This window comes from Lithobates pipiens, unplaced genomic scaffold (assembly GCF_037356315.1).
Source record: "Lithobates pipiens isolate NorthernLeopardFrog02 unplaced genomic scaffold, aLitPip1_a1.2 Scaffold_19, whole genome shotgun sequence".
Lineage (NCBI taxonomy): Eukaryota > Metazoa > Chordata > Amphibia > Anura > Ranidae > Lithobates > Lithobates pipiens.
Window position 1 is genome coordinate 464898136 of NW_027507764.1, and position 17000 is coordinate 464915135.

Genomic DNA, 17000 nt, shown 5'->3' on the forward strand with positions numbered 1-17000 from the left:
AATACTTACTCGGTTCAAGTAAATAAATCAAAGCTTTTCTTTTAACGGCAAGACTTTAAAGCTGAACTCCAGCTTTTAGTGAAATGTAATGAAATTTAATTTAATGTAATTTAAATAGTTTGTTTGGACTAAGCTGGTCCGAAATTTATCTTCACTGTGACTTGCAGTAGCTGTGAGCTCTCATACAGTATACAGCGGACTCAGCTACATACATACAGTATACAGCGCTGCGTTCTGGCAGTGGGATGGAAACTTCAAATATCACACCTGGAACAAATTTAGGTTGGGCTGAGCGCTGCCATTCACAGGGAACTTTCTTTCTGAATGAATACAAGGCTTCCACTGATAGGCTGAGGCAGAGATACAGGCAGATGATGACAGGATGTTCACCTCAGCCAATCAGAGGAAGCTTTGTATTCATTCAGAAAATACAAAGCTCTCTGTGAATGGTTGAAAATAGCTCAATTGTGTTCCAGGTGGCACACCCAGCCTCTGCATGTGTTAGTATAGGTAATAGTTTGTTTGAATAAAGCTTGGTGGTGGTGGTCAGCTTTAACACTGCAAATTAGTTGAGTCCTGTGAGCAAGACTTTAGGTGCAATAATTGTTACAATTTCAAGACATGCTTTTGGAGGTCTACCTGCTACTAGAAACCAGCAGTACCGATACAAAATACTGTTTGAACCTAGAACGGGTTAGACCTCTAAAACCATGTCCTGAAAAATTAACTGGTAGTGCAAATTAAAATAAAGTATCACACACAGTACTAAACTAGTATCGCTGCAAATATTATAATATAATATATATATATATATATATATATATATATATATATATATATATATATATACATACACACACACACATACATATACACACACACACATATACACTAATAGAATGGTCACCACTGAGCACTAAGGCTGGGCTCGCACTAGTGCGGCTGCAACTTGATCCAATTTTCAGTTCAATTTTGTAGTGCGTTTTTGAAGCCTTTGAGGCACAAAATCACGCTGCTCTGCATCAAAGTAGCACCAGTAACTTCCCCGCAGTTGCGTTGCAGTTTCAGGGCACCAATGAAAGCAATGTGATTTCCGCTGTCATGGCTATACATTATACAGTTTTCTTGTACAACTTTAAATTTACCAAAATCAAAATATCTCCTAAACCTACACGGTTTAGGAGATAGTTACTAAAAGACAGCCACAGCTGTATACAGCGCATGAGCTGTAGACAGCGGAGCGCAGGCGCACTATCGCCTGCGATATGTCGTTAGTGGCGGCTCCCGTGCGCATGCGCGAGAGTGATGTCATCGCTGCTCCGGCGCGGTTAGTGGCTGGAGCAGCATTACCCGGAAGAAGATGGCTCCGGACTACAGGGGACAGCGGTGACATCGCTGGCTCCTGTGTCAGGTAAGTGACACTTAATGGGCTACTATGCGATGCATAGTAGCCCATTATGCTTTACCTTTGCAGGGAGACAAAGAGGAGGTAAACCCATCAGGGTTTACTTCCTCTTTAAGGAGAAAAAATATTTACCTTTGCAACCCCTTTAAGTAATTACTTAATGGGTTATGGCCCACCTTCAGGGGTTGACACTGGTATACCCAATAAAGTTAGTTCACTTCCCTATATAACCCCTCCTCCTTCCAGGACTAACTCAGTTTTTGTAGCCAAGCAATATACCTAAACCCCATAAAAGAGGGGCGGGACTTCTGCGTCTCCTGATGTACGCCAAGAAAAAGGATTTTACAGGTAAGCTGTTATAAAAATTCTATTTTCTTTACCATACATCATGGGGCACAGAGCCTTAAGTAATTACTCAATGGGACGTCCCATAGCAATGCTACTTGAGGGGAGGGAGAAACCACCCGTAGGGCACCCCCAGACCTGAGGACTTTTACTGCTGCCTGCAGCACACTGCGCCCGAAGGCGATATCCTCATACCTCCTTACATCCATCTGATAAAATTTTGTGAATGTATGTACTGAAGACCAAGTTGTGGCCTTGCGGATCTGAGTCATGGAGGCCTGGTGATGCACTGCCCAAGAAGCACTAACCGACCTGGTAGAGTGTGCCTTAACGGGGGAATTTTACCCTTTAAATCATAAGCTTGAATTATCACTTGTCGAATCCACTTGGCAACAGTGGATTTCAATGCTGCCTATCCTTTCTTAGGACCCACTAGCAGAATAAATAAGACATCAGTCTTACGAATCTGATCCGTTGCCTTTCAATAGATTTTCAATACTCTCACCACATCAAGACAATGTAGTGACTTTTCTTTCCTGGAGCATGGTTTTGGAAAAAACGGCAGGACAATATCTTGGTTCAGGTGAAAACCTGAAACTACTTTTGGCAAAAAGCCTGGACGAGGGCGTAACACCACTATGTCCTTATGAATAATTAAGTATGGCTCTTTACAAGAAAGAGCAGCCAAATCCGAAACACTCCTTGCTGAGGATATAGCAACCAAAAATATGCTGTATCAGTTCAAATGGCTGTTTTTGTAACACTGACAAACTGGCAGATTAATCTGCATCACCCCTTGCATAAAACCCCGGGACTAAGGAATGTGTAGCAAGCGGTCTTTGACTTGACCCTTAATAGAATCAGGGCCAACTTCATCTACGCCTAATTGTAGAAAGGCAAGAATTCTGCCTATGATATATCTCCGAGGGTGCCAACCCTTAGATCCACACCAGGAAACAAGCCTTTCAAACTATAGAATTCTGGAGGCTGGTTTCCTTGCATTAATCAAAGTAGAGATAACTGACCCGGAAAGCCCACTTTTCTTCAGGCCCTTAAATTTAGCGTTTGTAAAGTAGAAAGGAATATCAGCCCCTGTGAGAGCAGGTCTGGCCTTAGTGGGAGGGGCCATGGACCCTCCACTGCCATCTTTACAATTTCTGCATACCACGACCTTCTGGGCCATGCTGGTGCTACCAGAATAACTATCTTTCTTTCCAGCTTGATCCTGCAAAGAACTGGTGGCAGCAACTGAATAGGGGGGAATGCATAGATCAGTGAGAACTGATCCCACGGGGTCACCAACACATCTGTTCCACATGCGAGTGGATCCTTTGTCCTGGACACAAAGTTGACTAACTTCATGTTGTATCTGGATGCTAGAAGAGCTACATCCGGAATCCCCCATCTTTGGCAAACAGCCCGAAAAACGTCGGGGTGAAGAGACCATTCCCCCAGGAATAATTGCTGGCAACTTAAGTATTCCGTCTGCCAATTCTCTACTCTTGGAATGAAAACTGCAGATAGGCATGGGACATTCTTATAATATGTTTCACCTCTTTCTGAGCTGAGAGACTCTTGGTGCCCCCTTGGTGACTGATATAGGCAACAGCCGCGGCATTGTCGGATTGGATCCTGAAAAGACAATTCTTTAAACTTGGAGGTCCAGGTTTTCAAAGCCAGACACACTGCCCGAATCTCTAGGATGTTGATGGGCAGGGATCTTTCATATTTTGACCACTGTCCATGAACAGTCGTTTTCTCTAGTACTGCTCCCCAGCTTGAGACTACTCGTTACTACTTTCCAGATAATTCCCTTCAGCAGATTCTGGGTTAGTAACCACCAACTGAGGCCTTGGGACACTATTGGGGACAGCCGCATTAGCAAGTCCAAAGCTTGGATCATTTTGTTCCAAGCAAATAGGATACGGTTTTGTAACAGTCTCGAATGGAACTGGGCACAGGGGACTGCTTCGAACAAAGCTACCATCTTTCCTAACCTCAAGCAAAGGCGAATTGGAGGGATTTCTTTTCGACCTGACCATCCCGCACCATGCTCTCGTATGGAGCTGATCTTTGCCAGAAGCAAGAACACCTATTTCTGGGCTGTGTCTATAATCAAGCCCAAATACTTCAGCTTTCTTGGCAGTTTTAAGGAAGACTTGAGAATCCAACCCAGACTTTCCAGGTAACTGGTTGTAATGCGTACACTTTGCTCCCAGCGAGCCAGTGACTGGTCTATTAACAATAGATTGTCTAGGTACGCCAAGACTGTTATGCCCTGTGTCCTTAGCCTGGCTAGAGATGGGGCTAGTACTTTTGTAAACACCCGGGGTGCTGTAGCTAGCCTGAAGGGCAAGGCTACAAAACTGAAAGTGCTGCTTTTCTACTTCGAATCACAGAAACCTTTGGCGAGTGGGAAATATAGGTACACGCAGATATGCATCCCTGATATCGATGGACGCCAGAAGTTCTCTTCCTTGTAGGATGGAAACTACTGACCTGATTGACTCCATGTAAAAGGAGTGGATCTTCAGGAACTGATTTAGATGCCTTAGTTCTAGAATGGGTCTGCCATCCCCATTTGGATTTGGTACCGTAAACAAGTCTGAATAAAACCCCAAACCTTGTTCTTCTGTGGGGGATCTGTACGATTACCCCCTGAGCCAATAATCGGTCTAATTCTTGAAACAAAGATTGCTTTTTCCCTGGATCTTTGGGAGCATTTGATCTCAGAAAACGAGACAGTGGAAACTCCTGAAATTCTAGTTTGTATCCTAGAGATACCGTGGAGATGACCCATCTGTCCTGAATTTCCCTTTGCCAGACTTCTGAGTAATGCAGAAGTGTTCCCCCCACTCTGGTGAGGGGGGGACGCCTCTTCATGATGAGGCTTTAGTATTCTGTTTTGCAGATTTCCGGCCCCAGGTCTTCCTTTGAGCCTGGGCCTGACCCTGAGGTTTTCCTCTAGAGTGACAGTGAAGGCCATTGCCACTGCCAAGAGGTGGATGCCCCTGGTGCAGGAGAAAAAGTCAGTTTAAAATGAAGGACGTTTATACTTTCTTCCCACTAGAAATCGCTTGGAAGTATTTATCCAAATTGTGGCAAAATAGTCGCTCCCCCTGAAAGGGGAAACTAACCAGCAGCTTTTTGCAAGGAGCTTCGGCTGACCAATTTTTTAACCAAAGGGTCCTACGCATGTGTACTAGCACAAGCGCAAGGCGAGACGCCTGGTGAACAGAGTCCTTCATAGTGTCTATAGCAAAACATAATGCCTTTGGTAGTTCAGCTAACTCACGGGCCTGTTGTGCAGGGAGTTCTTTAAGAGCATCTGTGAACTGCTCCTTTAGGGACTGACAGATGCCTATTGCTGCGACTGCAGGCTGAGTAATGGTCCCTGCCAAGGAAAAAGGATTTTAACAGGAATTCCAACTTTTTATTTGTTGTATCTTTAAGCATTTGTGCATTGTCTACTGGACAAGTTAAACTTTTATCAACACCGGAAATCGCAGCGTCAACTGCTGGAACCTTCCATTTCTTTGTGAATTTCTCTTCCTTGGGATAGAGAACTGAAAATTTCTTTGGAGGGGGAAAATACTTAACCGGATGATCCCATTCAGCATAAATAAGCTTTTCCAGTAATGCATGGACAAAAAACGCATGAAAAGGCTGTAAAGATTTTCACGGTGAATAAAGTTCGTTTTATTAATATTAGAGACACAAGTTACAATTCAGAAAACAGCAAAAAGAAAAAAGGAAAACAAATTAAAACAGTTGGTGTACAAACACATACCAAAGAAAAAGGAAATTAGAATCCAGTACTACCCACATGGAATGCAATATATGTTACACAACAACCTTCCCCAACAGACCCTGCGAGGGCAGTGGCCAACTAGAGATCTCACAAGATATAATGCAGAACGATAGCCACCATTCCCGCCTCAAATCCCACAGAAGGGGGGGGGGGGGTGCATGTAGAAATAGGGAAGACCGAGGGAAAAAGAAAAGGGCGGAGGAGAAAGGAGCAGCAGCGCGGGGGGGGGGGGAGGACAAAAGGAAGAAAAAGAAAAAGAAAGGAAAAAGAGGGGGGAAAAGGAGGAGAGGGGGGGGGGAGGGCAGTGGGGGAAGAGAAGGCCCGACCCACAGACCCATCAGTGAGAGTTCCCGTATCTATATCTCCGCCCTTTCTCCACCCGTCCAGGGCAGCCATATGCCGTCAAATTTCTTAGGGCACTTTCTACTAATATATGTCATTTTGTACAACGGGAGGGCTTTATTAATGATGTCCTCCCACAGGGTCAGCGCGGGGGGGGAAGCGGAGGTCCAGCGAAGGAGAATGGCCTTCTTGGCATAATAAAGCAGAAAGGCAATCAGGAGCTTGGAATAGCGTGGCCTCTGATCATCGTCCTGAATGCCAAGAAGAGCCAGCTCCGGAGATCGAGGCAGAGGGAAGCCCAAGCGGCCATCAATGGTGTCAAACACATCAGTCCAAAAAGCGGCCACCACCGGGCAGCTCCAGAACATGTGGAAGAACGTTCCCTCTACTGCTCCACATCTGGTACAGGCCGGGTCCCTCTGTCGATACAGTCTGTGCAACCGCTGTGGAGTGTAATAAACCCTATGTAAAAACTTGGTCTGTATTACCTTATCTCTAGAAGAAATCGCCAGGCCAAGACTATCCTGGAAACAGTCACCCCAATCCTCCCTCTCCAGGGAAGGAATGTCTCTCCGCCAGGCCCTCCACAATTTCTCCATCTTGGGAGATTCCACACTGAGGAGCAAGGTGTACAGGGACGAGAGAGGCTTGGAGAGCTGGTCCAGAGACAGTAGTTCCTCCACAGGATCCATAGAAAGGGTCGCAGCTGGTGGCAGCTGCGCCCTAGCTGCATGTCTCAGTTGGTGGTAACGGAAATACATCCACCCAGGCAAATCATAGTTAGTGGCAAGTTCCCCAAACGTCTTCAGGGTACCCCCCGTGATAATATCGCCCAGCGTCCGTACACCGTGTCTCACCCATACCCTCGGGTCAGGGACCGTCCGAAAGTGCGGGAGGACAGGGTTCTCCCATATTGGCTGTCGGGGGGACCAGACTCCCGGCTTAATGAACCTTTTCCTGGCCAACCCCCACACCCTGAGCGTCGTTCTAGTTGAGAGCGGAAGCCCCCGACGTGCCCCAGGACCTTTGTATACTAAATCGGCCAGATCCTCCAAAGAACCCACCCCAGCCGCTTCAACGCAGCTCGCAGCATTCGTCCTAGAACGGGCAAACCACCAACGGACCGACACAAGGACCGCCGCCCAATAATAGACCCTGAAGTCGGGCAAGGCCAGTCCCCCACACCGCACAGGTAGACACAAAGTGGACCTTGCGATCCTGGGGTTAGATCCCCCCCAAATAAAGGAGCCCACACATCCATCTAGATCCGCAAAAAAGGCCCTCGGGAGCAAAACAGGGGAGTTCCTAAAAAAGTAGAGGAACCTAGGGAGGAAGACCATCTTTAACAGGTTAATGCGACCCAGTAGATTCAGGGGAAGCTTCCCCCAGGAGGCACATCTAGCCTTCAGCTGGAGGAGAGCCGGTTTCAAATTCAGTTCAAAATACTGTGTCGGATCCCTACCCACCACTATCCCTAGGTACTTGAATTCGGTGACCCACTGGAGGGGAGTGTCCGCCGCCGCCGCCCTCGACCCCGGGTCCAAAGGAAACAGGACGGATTTGGTCCAGTTTATCCGGACCCCAGAGAAACGTCCAAAGACATTGAAAATTTCCAATGCCGCTCGTAAGGAGGAGTCCGCATCTCTCAAATAGAGGAGAGCATCATCGGCGTAGAGTGACACCTTCTCCTCAAGAGGGCCGATTTTAAGCCCTACCACCCCCGGGGAGGCCCTCAGGGCCACCGCCAGAGGTTCCAATGCCAGCGCAAATAGCGACGGAGAGAGGGGACAGCCCTGCCGGGTGCCCCTCTCTAACCGAAACGCCTCCGACAGCCTACCATTAACCCGCAACCGCGCCCTCGGGCCGTTATAGAGCAACTGCAGCCAACTCAGGAAATGGGGACCAAACCCATATCTACGAAGTACCTCCCACAAATATCCCCATTCCACTGAGTCAAATGCCTTTTCGGCATCCAGGGAGGCAACAACCCTGGTCCCAGCGTTGACATGAGGGATAGTTAGATTAAGGAAAAGGCGTCTCAGATTGATGTCAGTACCCTTACCGGGCATAAACCCCGTCTGGTCCTCATGAACGAGGCTCTCCAGAACCTGTGCCAGCCGATTCGCCAGGACCTTTGCCAACAATTTGGCATCGACATTTATCAAAGAGATCGGGCGGTAAGACGCACAATCCTCGGGGTCCTTACCCGGCTTGGGCACCAACACCACGATCGCCTCTGACATGGATTCGGGGAGCGACCCCCTCTCCAGGGACTGGGCGAATAAAGAAACCATTTTAGGGGCCACCAACTCCTGGTAAGTAGCATAGAATTCAACAGGGATACCATCCGCCCCAGGGGACTTCCCAACCTGCATTTGAGCCATAGCCATCTGAACCTCTTCTAGCGTTATGGTCTTTTCTAAATGGGCCACCGCCTCACGGGACAAAGTGGGGAGTTCCACCTCATCCAGAAAGGCCCGGAGAGCCGGGTCCTCATAATCCACCCTAGTGGAGTACAGGGCACTATAATATTGCACAAACCGGTTCAGGATACCCTCCGGGTCCGTGATGAGGGTCCCACCCTCACCCCTGACCCCACCAACATGCGCACTAGTACAGTGTCCCCGAGCCAACCACGAGAGCAGCCTCCCATTTTTATCCCCATATTCAAAAATCCTTTGAGCAGTGCCCAGCATAGACTTCTTAGTCAATTCTATCCTATGGAGCTCAACCGCCCGAAGTGCCATTTGCCATTCCCGATACCTGATGGGGGTAGGGTCCGCCACATGAGAACTCTCCTTTTCCCTCAACACCCCCTCCAATTCCTCCAGCAGCTGCACAGACCGCTTGCGACACCTGACAATTCTAGAGGCATATTCCCCCCTCAACCAACACTTGAACGCATCCCAGACCACCCGGGGCTCCGTAGAGTCCGCATTCTCCAACCAGTAATGACAGAGGGCCTCTGGCATATCCTCCTGAACCCCCACATCCGCTATCCAATACCCCGACAGCCTCCACAGTCCCCTCCGCCGAGGGAGCCCAAGAGAGACCCCAAGGAGGAGGGGAGCATGGTCAGACACCCCCCTGGGCAGAATCCGCGCACTCACCACCCGACTCAACATAGCATGCGAAACATACCCCAGATCTATGCGAGAGAAGGTACGAAACGTGGCAGAATGACAAGTATACTCCCTGTCCGAAGGGTGAAAATGGCGCCAGACATCCACCAGCCCAAAAGTGTCAGCCCATCTCGTCAAACCCGGAGTCTCACGAGAGGGCCGCTGGAGTCTGTCCAGCTCCGGGGACGGGGCCATATTATAATCTCCTACCAACAGGACGTTTTCCACTCCATACTTTATAACCATGTTCATAATGGCAAACAGAAGGTCAGTATCTGCGGGGGGAGGCAGATAAATACCCACCAGAACATACTCCACATTCGCAATAGTAACATGCATAACTAGAAACCTGCCCCCCGGATCCGTTTTCAATTCATGGAGCTGGAACGCAAGGGATCTGTGAACAAGCACACTCACCCCCCTGGAGTAACTCGAGTAGGTGGCATGGTAATGTTGGCCAACCCACGCTCTCCTGAGACCAAGCACTCGGGAGCCCATCAAATGCGTCTCCTGAAGGATACAAACATGTGGTGAGTATCTTTGTAAAAAGGTAAACACCAACGAGCGCTTGACCGCGGAGTTCAGACCCCTCACGTTCCAGGACAGAACCGAGAACTCAGCCATAACTGAAAACCATAGTAAATAAATGCCCGGATTTAGTCACATGGCCCCCACCCCAAGGAAAAAACCATCCCGCCCCCGAGGGTGCCCCAGTACCGGAGTACATGTAGGCGGCTAAGCCCTCCTGAACAAGAACGGTGAACCCTGAGACCATAAGCCACCCCTCATAGTAGAATTGTACATGTGTCAACATACCGTGAAAAAAAACAACAAACACAACACCCAAACTTAAACTAAACAAAAACTGATCAGCAACGGCCGATCGCCCCCGCCCCCCACCCCGCAAAACCCCAACAGTGGAGTCCCGCATAGATCCCCAAACTTAACTGCAAAAGACCCTTAGGGCTTCGTGAGCAACTTACTCAGGTAGGCGTGCACCAGACCGCCAGGAGGACGCAGCCCCCCCTCACCTGATACACACAGAGGGGGAGACCACTAGTCCTACCTGTCACCAGCGCTATAACCTCCCCGTAAGAGTTGCTAGAGCACAAAAAACATATATCAAAAAGTTCACCCAGCCATTTCCCACAGCATAGTCCTGAGCAGAGGAGTCCCACAGTCCTGTAGGATGGACCAAGCATGACAGGCACACTCCAACAGTCCATCGGATCCCAGCCGGACTGAGGCGAGGGCGGGGGACACCACAACCGTACCCCCCCCTCAATTCAGGGAGCATGGAGAAAAAAGTAAAAAAACATAAAACGAAAAAAGTGGGAAACCACAAAGGAGGAAGAAAGTTCAGAGTACAAAGCCACCGCAGCAGGCACATCAGCCAGGAGTAAATCTTCAGGATAGTCAGCCAGGTAGTGTCTCCAGCCAAGATGCAGCATCCCTGGGATTAGTGAAGAATCGGACAGTCTCACCATCTACCACCCGCAGTTTCGCCGGGAAGAGGATGCTATACTTGATCCCTTTAGCCCTCATGGAAGCCTTGACCGCATCGAAGGATCTACGCTGCTTCTGAGTCTCCATGGTGTAATCGGGAAAAAACAGTAGCTTAGAATTCTGGTACTTGACCTCCTTCAGCAGCCTCGCCGCTCTAAGCACCTCATCCCGGTCCCTGAAGTTCAACAAGCGCAGAATCAGGGTGCGCGGGGGGCTCCCCGCCGGTCCCCTCTGCGGAGGGACCCGGTGAGCTCTTTCCACCGTGAAGTAGGGGGACAACTGCGCCTCCGGGAACAGGGATCGGATAAGTTCTTCCACAAACACTGTAGGGTTCTGTCCCTCCACCCCCTCCGCCAGGCCGACGATTCGCAAATTATTCCGCCTACTGCGGTTCTCGGCGTCCTCTGCACGAAATTCCAGGGTCCTCACCTTAGCCTGCAAGGTCCGGAGCGCCACCGAGTGTTCCGCCAGCACATCCTCCGCCTGACCCACTCGTTGCTCCGCCACTCCCAGCCTCGAGCGGATCTTATCTAGGTCCTGCCTGATCAGGCCGACTTCCGTCTGGACCACCTCAATCTTCCCCGTCAGCGCCGTCTGGCAGGCCGCTATGGCGGCCATCACTTCAGGTATGCCCGGGAGGGAAGAAGCATCAGCCTCCGCCGGCGCGGTCTGCGTCGCCATGTTGGAATGGGCACGTGGTCCTCCCGCTCCACTGGAGTCCGGAGCGTCTAACGGCAAAGCCCCTGGGGGAAACCGATTCCTCCTACCGCCCTTGTGTCCCGCAGATGAACGGGACGGCATAGGGTGAGCCAGACAACCTGCCAACAGGCAATAGCACGGGTAAAAGGATGCAGAAGGATCAGTCTCTAGCAGAGCTCAGGGAAGCACGTCTGCTCACGCCGACATCTTGGCCACGCCCGGCTGTAAAGATTTTAAAGACCCCAAGGAAGAAACCAGACTTTCAGCTAAATCTGTCAGGGGTAGCATGAAAGCAAAGCGAACCATTTCTGTAAAGCAAGAGCAATAGGAGGCTATAATATCTGATTATCGATGTTCAGACTGGAAGAAGTGGTATACTGACGAAAGAACTCAAGCGGAGTGTGGGACAGTTCCATCACAGGACTTACGAATGAGCTCCCTGAACAGAACTCATGCCTCACTGCCTGTACTCTGAGTGTATATTACACTGTATTAGATAACATTACAGAAAATGTTTCAGATTTAATCATGTGTCCTCTTTAAACACTCACACACTTCAGATGAATTACTATTATTCTGGGAAACACTTACCAACTGCTTGTCAGATTGGGCACTTATATCTGCATCTCCAGCAGCAGGTTTCCATGTCAATAACCTAAGCAGAGAGACACAGAACAAGGGATGAGAAGCCCATTGAAGCCCAGACAAATCATGACAGATCTATTCTACAGTTTTTCAGAAGCAGCAGAAATGATGAAACTTCAAAACCAATCAATCACACATGCTTTCAATAGTAGACTAAACCATACCAGGAAAGTGAATGGAAGCTAGAATTTCTCTATAAATTACTTCTGGAACATTTTTCATAAATGTTTACATGACCAAATTCATAAATGTAAGCCATTACAGATGAATGCTGAAACCCCTATCTTTAATAAAAGGTTTGTAAACATTACATTTCTATTTCAGGATATGACCTATGTGATCCACCAATAAACCATTTATATGGCGACTTCCTATTGAATGCAACAGAAGCCCTGAAGCCATCTGCTATATTCTACTCCCATACTTGTACAGACGACCTGCTTTATGTGTATATGCAATTTTGTTAATCTGAACAAGGAACCAGAGACTGAACACTCACGCATGTGGGATGGTGGTCTTGAAGATATCTAGCATACAGTTGCCGGTTTTATCCCAGATTTCAAGAGTAAATTTTTCTCCATTTAGAATAACAACATTTTCTAGGCAATTTGTTCCAGATCTAGCCAGCTGTTCATTGTCTGTAAAATAGAAGACATTTCTGCATTATTTATCAGTAAATTGGAAACATAAGAAATGTGGAGGAGCAAGTTATGAAGAAGTAGGCGAGCTCGCAAACTGAACCTGAGCTTTGCCCATGCAAGTTATCTAAAATAGGGATGCCTGCAGTAGCTTATTATTCAACAACTGATTGCGACCAGGAAAAAAAAGAGAATTACCATGCATATACCTTCCATTCCTCCTACATGACACCACTGGTCCTGGTTGAATGGCTGGTCAGCACTGTCACAAGGGGGTGGGGAAGAGTACTTCATCCTGTATAGGGTCTAAACCAGCCTTTCTCAACCTTTTCAACTCAGAGGAACCTTTCATATAACTTTCTGTCTGAGGGAACCAATGATAAAAAGGACTATGACTACAACTCATGTAATGGTCAGTGGGAAGAATGCTCCCTACATTGTGATCATTGAGAATAATTACCCCCTTGCAGATAGCGATAAAAAAAAAAAAAAAAAAAAAAAAAAAAAGAATAGTGTCAATTGGAACTTATCTTGTTTATTGCTCAAGGAACTCCTAGCAACCTCTGGAGGAACCCTAGGGTTCCATGGAACCCTGCTCTAAATTGTGATTGTTTTTTTTTTCTGTCCCAGTAAACAAATGCAGCAGGAGGGGAGAAAAGGTAAGATAAGTAATAAGCAGCGTGCCTTGGATTTATTGTATGTAAATCTAAACTTCAGAAACATGTAAAAGTTAAATCAATCAATACATCATTACATTTTATTAGTTTTTACTATATTAGAATAAGTACCTGAATATGACTTCAGCCTCTTCCAGTGGACTGTACAGCAGAGCTCAGACTAGCAGAAATAACATCAGGAATTATGCTGCAGTGATCATATGCTAAGAATCATGCTGATAGAAGGAAAACGCTTAAAGCGGAGCTCCACCCAAAAGGGGAAGTGCTGCTTGTTTGCTTCCACCCCCCCACCTCACTGCCACATTTGACACCTTTCCTGGGGCGGGTACCTGTTTTTGACAGATACCCGCTCCCACTTCCAGGTGACTTTTGCTGCAAGATCACTCGGAAGTTCGGCCCCCTCCTCCTCCGCCCTCCGCTGGGCCATTCACAAAGCGCAGCGCAGTAGCGAACCGGCTAGGCTTCACTGCCAGTTTCCTATACAAAAAATGCCAGCGGCAGCACTTGAGAGCCGATTGAAAAATCGTCTGGGGTGCCGACACAGCGGTATCCCTGAACATGTAAGTGTCCCAATATTAAAAGTCAGCTACAGTATTTCAGTATTTGTAGCTGCTGACACTTAATTTTTTTGGGGGGCTGGAGCTCCACCATCACTGTAGCTTTGCCTGCCGGACAGGACAGGACTGTGCAGCGTGGAAGAGCTGTGTAAATCTTAGGACTGGATGGCCAGAAATACATATATGGGAGCAGTTTTACCTGCCAAAGAATGTTCATTCTCAACTAACAATTTCTATAATTAACCTCTTGTCTACCAAGATAAGTTTACAAACAGCATAGCAGACAAGTAGTTAAATCAAGCTCATGGTTTGCGGCTTCTACTGTGAATTAGGTATCCAGTTTAACAGCCAGCAAAAGGCTTTTTGGTGAAGGTGATCCAGGTGGCTCCAGATTTGCCTGATCACTTATGGGGCTCTCAAAACGCATCCCACAGGAGAGTTCAGGAACCACCGAGGGACTTTGGTTACTCACAAGACAAAGATTGCACCATTGTATCTCTCTCAATGAGCATTATTCACAGCACACATTAATACTATAGCAGTAGAATTAGTGAGTAATGCACCATCACTTGGTATGGAACACGGATTTACAGTCTGTAGTGGAAACCAGCAGATCTCACCTTGCTGCACACACCAGTATAGCTGAGAAAAAATATCATCAAGTAGGACATCACTGAGGACCTCAAAGTACTGTGTGAAGACATCACATATTGCATAGAGTGCGTGGTTGCATGTAGTTGTCATCCACTCTGCTTTCTACAATGACACAAGGAAAAACAATAAGTATGTGCAGATTCTTCATTCACAATTATTAGCAATAGGTTTATATACTTGTACAATGGACTGGATCACACTAACACTGTTCTCCAAATGCAGGATTACATTGTAAAAAATCATACACTGTACCGTTTAACATGGACCCATGACTGCAAAACAGCCATTTTCTGAGATGAAATATAATTCTGCCTATTAATGACATTTAGGAACTTTCAATAATTTCTAATTAGAAGTTACCTTAAAGCGGTTCTAAAGGCTAAAACTTTTTTTTTTAACTTAGTGCAGTCCCTGTATTAAGGTAAAACATGTCCTAGTATTTTTATCACCCCCTCACCTCCCTAAATAGTTACCCGAGTCCTATATTGATCCAGTGCGGTGACCGTTTGCAGCAGCTTCCTTCGCTCTGTTTGCTCAAGAAGGCAGCAGCGGGAATCAATGTCACCTACTGCTGTCAAACTCTATGAAACAGAGCGCATGTGAAAGGGGGGGGGGGCGGCAGGGCTGACCCGCGCTGTGTATGTCTTATGCCCACATGTGTACCCTTATAGAAAGCAGATTCCTATCATGGTGCAGAGAGAAGAGTAGGAGCCAGAAGCGCCAGCGGGGGACTCCAGAAGAGAAGGATCTTGGCTGCTCTATGCAATACCATTACGCAGAGCATGTAAGTATAACACGTTTGTTATTTTAGCAAACAAAAATGTAAGCTTTTACAATCACTTTAAAATGGATCTGCCAGCATCTTAGCTGTGACCCAAATTAACAACCTATCACTGCCTGACAATATTAATTGGTGCAATATAACTATGAGAAATAAATTACACCCACTCCATATCCCCCAGCTTCAGGATGTCGGTAGCCACAGGCGCCTGTTATCAGATTTTAAAGATGCTGGAACATCAGACTCCAGACATGGGGTCCTTTTAATCCAATGCTAAATTAGGTCACATTCGTTATACTGCCTTAGCCCTTGTACACACGGTCGGAGAATCTGTCGGAATGTGTCCTATCGGACCGTGTCGTCGGATAATCCGACTGTGTGTGGTATGCATCGGACTGATTCCGTCGGACCCAATTTTCCAACATGTTGGAAATATTTCCCGACCAACTGGGCCGATCGGACATACTCCGATCATGTGTAGAGAATATTGATCGGACCAAGTGCCACGCATGCTCAGATCAAATTCCTACATCAAAGCTATTGGCTACTAGCCTGAATGTAGTCCCATCGTAACGAAATTACGTCATCATGTTCTGAAAGATCAGATTTTTCGCCAACTTTGTCCGACCGTGTGTATGCAACAGTTTCGGACAAGATCCAACGGGAAAAATCCGACGGATTTGGTTGTGGAAATCTCCGACCGTGTGTACAGGGGCTTAGATATATCCATGCGAGCAACATGGCTGAGGAGGGATGCCAAAAATAAATCTTTTTGTATTTGTGGAACACTCACATACCATTACCCTCTCCAAATTATTGAATAACACCAGCATACCTCACGTCTTCTCATCAGTCTTAAAAGGACAGGTGTACCTTTTAGTAACCCCCCCCCCAGACTTCATCAACTCCCCCACTCAACTGGTTTACCATAGCTCCAGAGACATGGCTCATTTCTATCTTTACATCTCTGGTTGCTGTATATGATTCCACTAAAGCCAATGAAGACTCAGTGCACAGGCATGGAGAGGGTTGCAGAAAATGACTACCAATAATGAAAACAGAAGAGTGGGCTGCAGCTTTAAGTATGCAGCGGAAGGCGTTTCATCTATAGCATAGTACACACAATCAGAAAATCGGACAAAATATTTCTTTTGAAGTGATCATACGGTAATCTGATCATTTGTACACAGCTTTTAAGAGGACAGTTCATCCAAAATTTTCAGAAGGGATAAACACAAAATTACATGTACAATACCAAATCGTACAACAATTTTTGCTTAACCACTTCCTGACCAGCGCACGACAATGTACGTCGACAGAATGGCACGGGCAGGCATATTGGCGTACAGGTACGTCCAATATTCAATGCCGCCCTGCCATCGGGAGAGCGCCGCCGGAGGCATGCTCCCGCGCTGGTCGGGAGCCCCGTGAGTCCGGTCGCGGGACCCGCGGACTCGATCGCCGCGGGCTTCCCCGCGATTGTCTCACGGAGCGGCCGAATGGAGGAAATGCTGTGTAAACAACATTTCTCCATTCTGCCTAGCAACTAGTGACGCTGATCTCTGCTCCATGCGATTGGAGCAGAGATCAGTGTTCACTAAATGAAAGCCCAACCCCCCCACAGTTAGTTACACACCCCTAGGAACACTTAACCCCTACACTGCCACCCACTGGTTAACCCTTTCACTGCCAGTGTCATTTACACAGGAATCACTGCATTTATATAGCAGTATGGTGATGGTCCCAAAAATGTGTCAAAAATGTCCGATAGGTCCCCCACAATGTCGCAGTCACAATAAAAATCGCTGATCGCCGCCA

At 47.4% G+C, this 17000-nt stretch overlaps 1 protein-coding gene across 2 annotated transcripts in view; it reads right to left on the reverse strand.

The window, feature by feature from the left end:
* Nucleotides 1-17000, reverse strand: part of ARFGEF1 (ARF guanine nucleotide exchange factor 1) — a 273924-nt gene that overhangs the window by 19146 nt on the left and 237778 nt on the right. Inside the window, exons 31-33 of one of the 2 annotated variants that reach the window (XM_077492840.1) lie at nucleotides 14368-14503; nucleotides 12375-12513; nucleotides 11822-11885 (exon numbers count right to left, since the gene is read on the reverse strand). In XM_077492840.1, coding sequence (XP_077348966.1) covers nucleotides 11822-11885; nucleotides 12375-12513; nucleotides 14368-14503 — 339 coding nt within the window. Of the gene's footprint in view, nucleotides 1-11821; nucleotides 11886-12374; nucleotides 12514-14367; nucleotides 14504-17000 lie in introns of those variants that run through there. The other variant, XR_013277668.1, reaches the window with a different exon arrangement.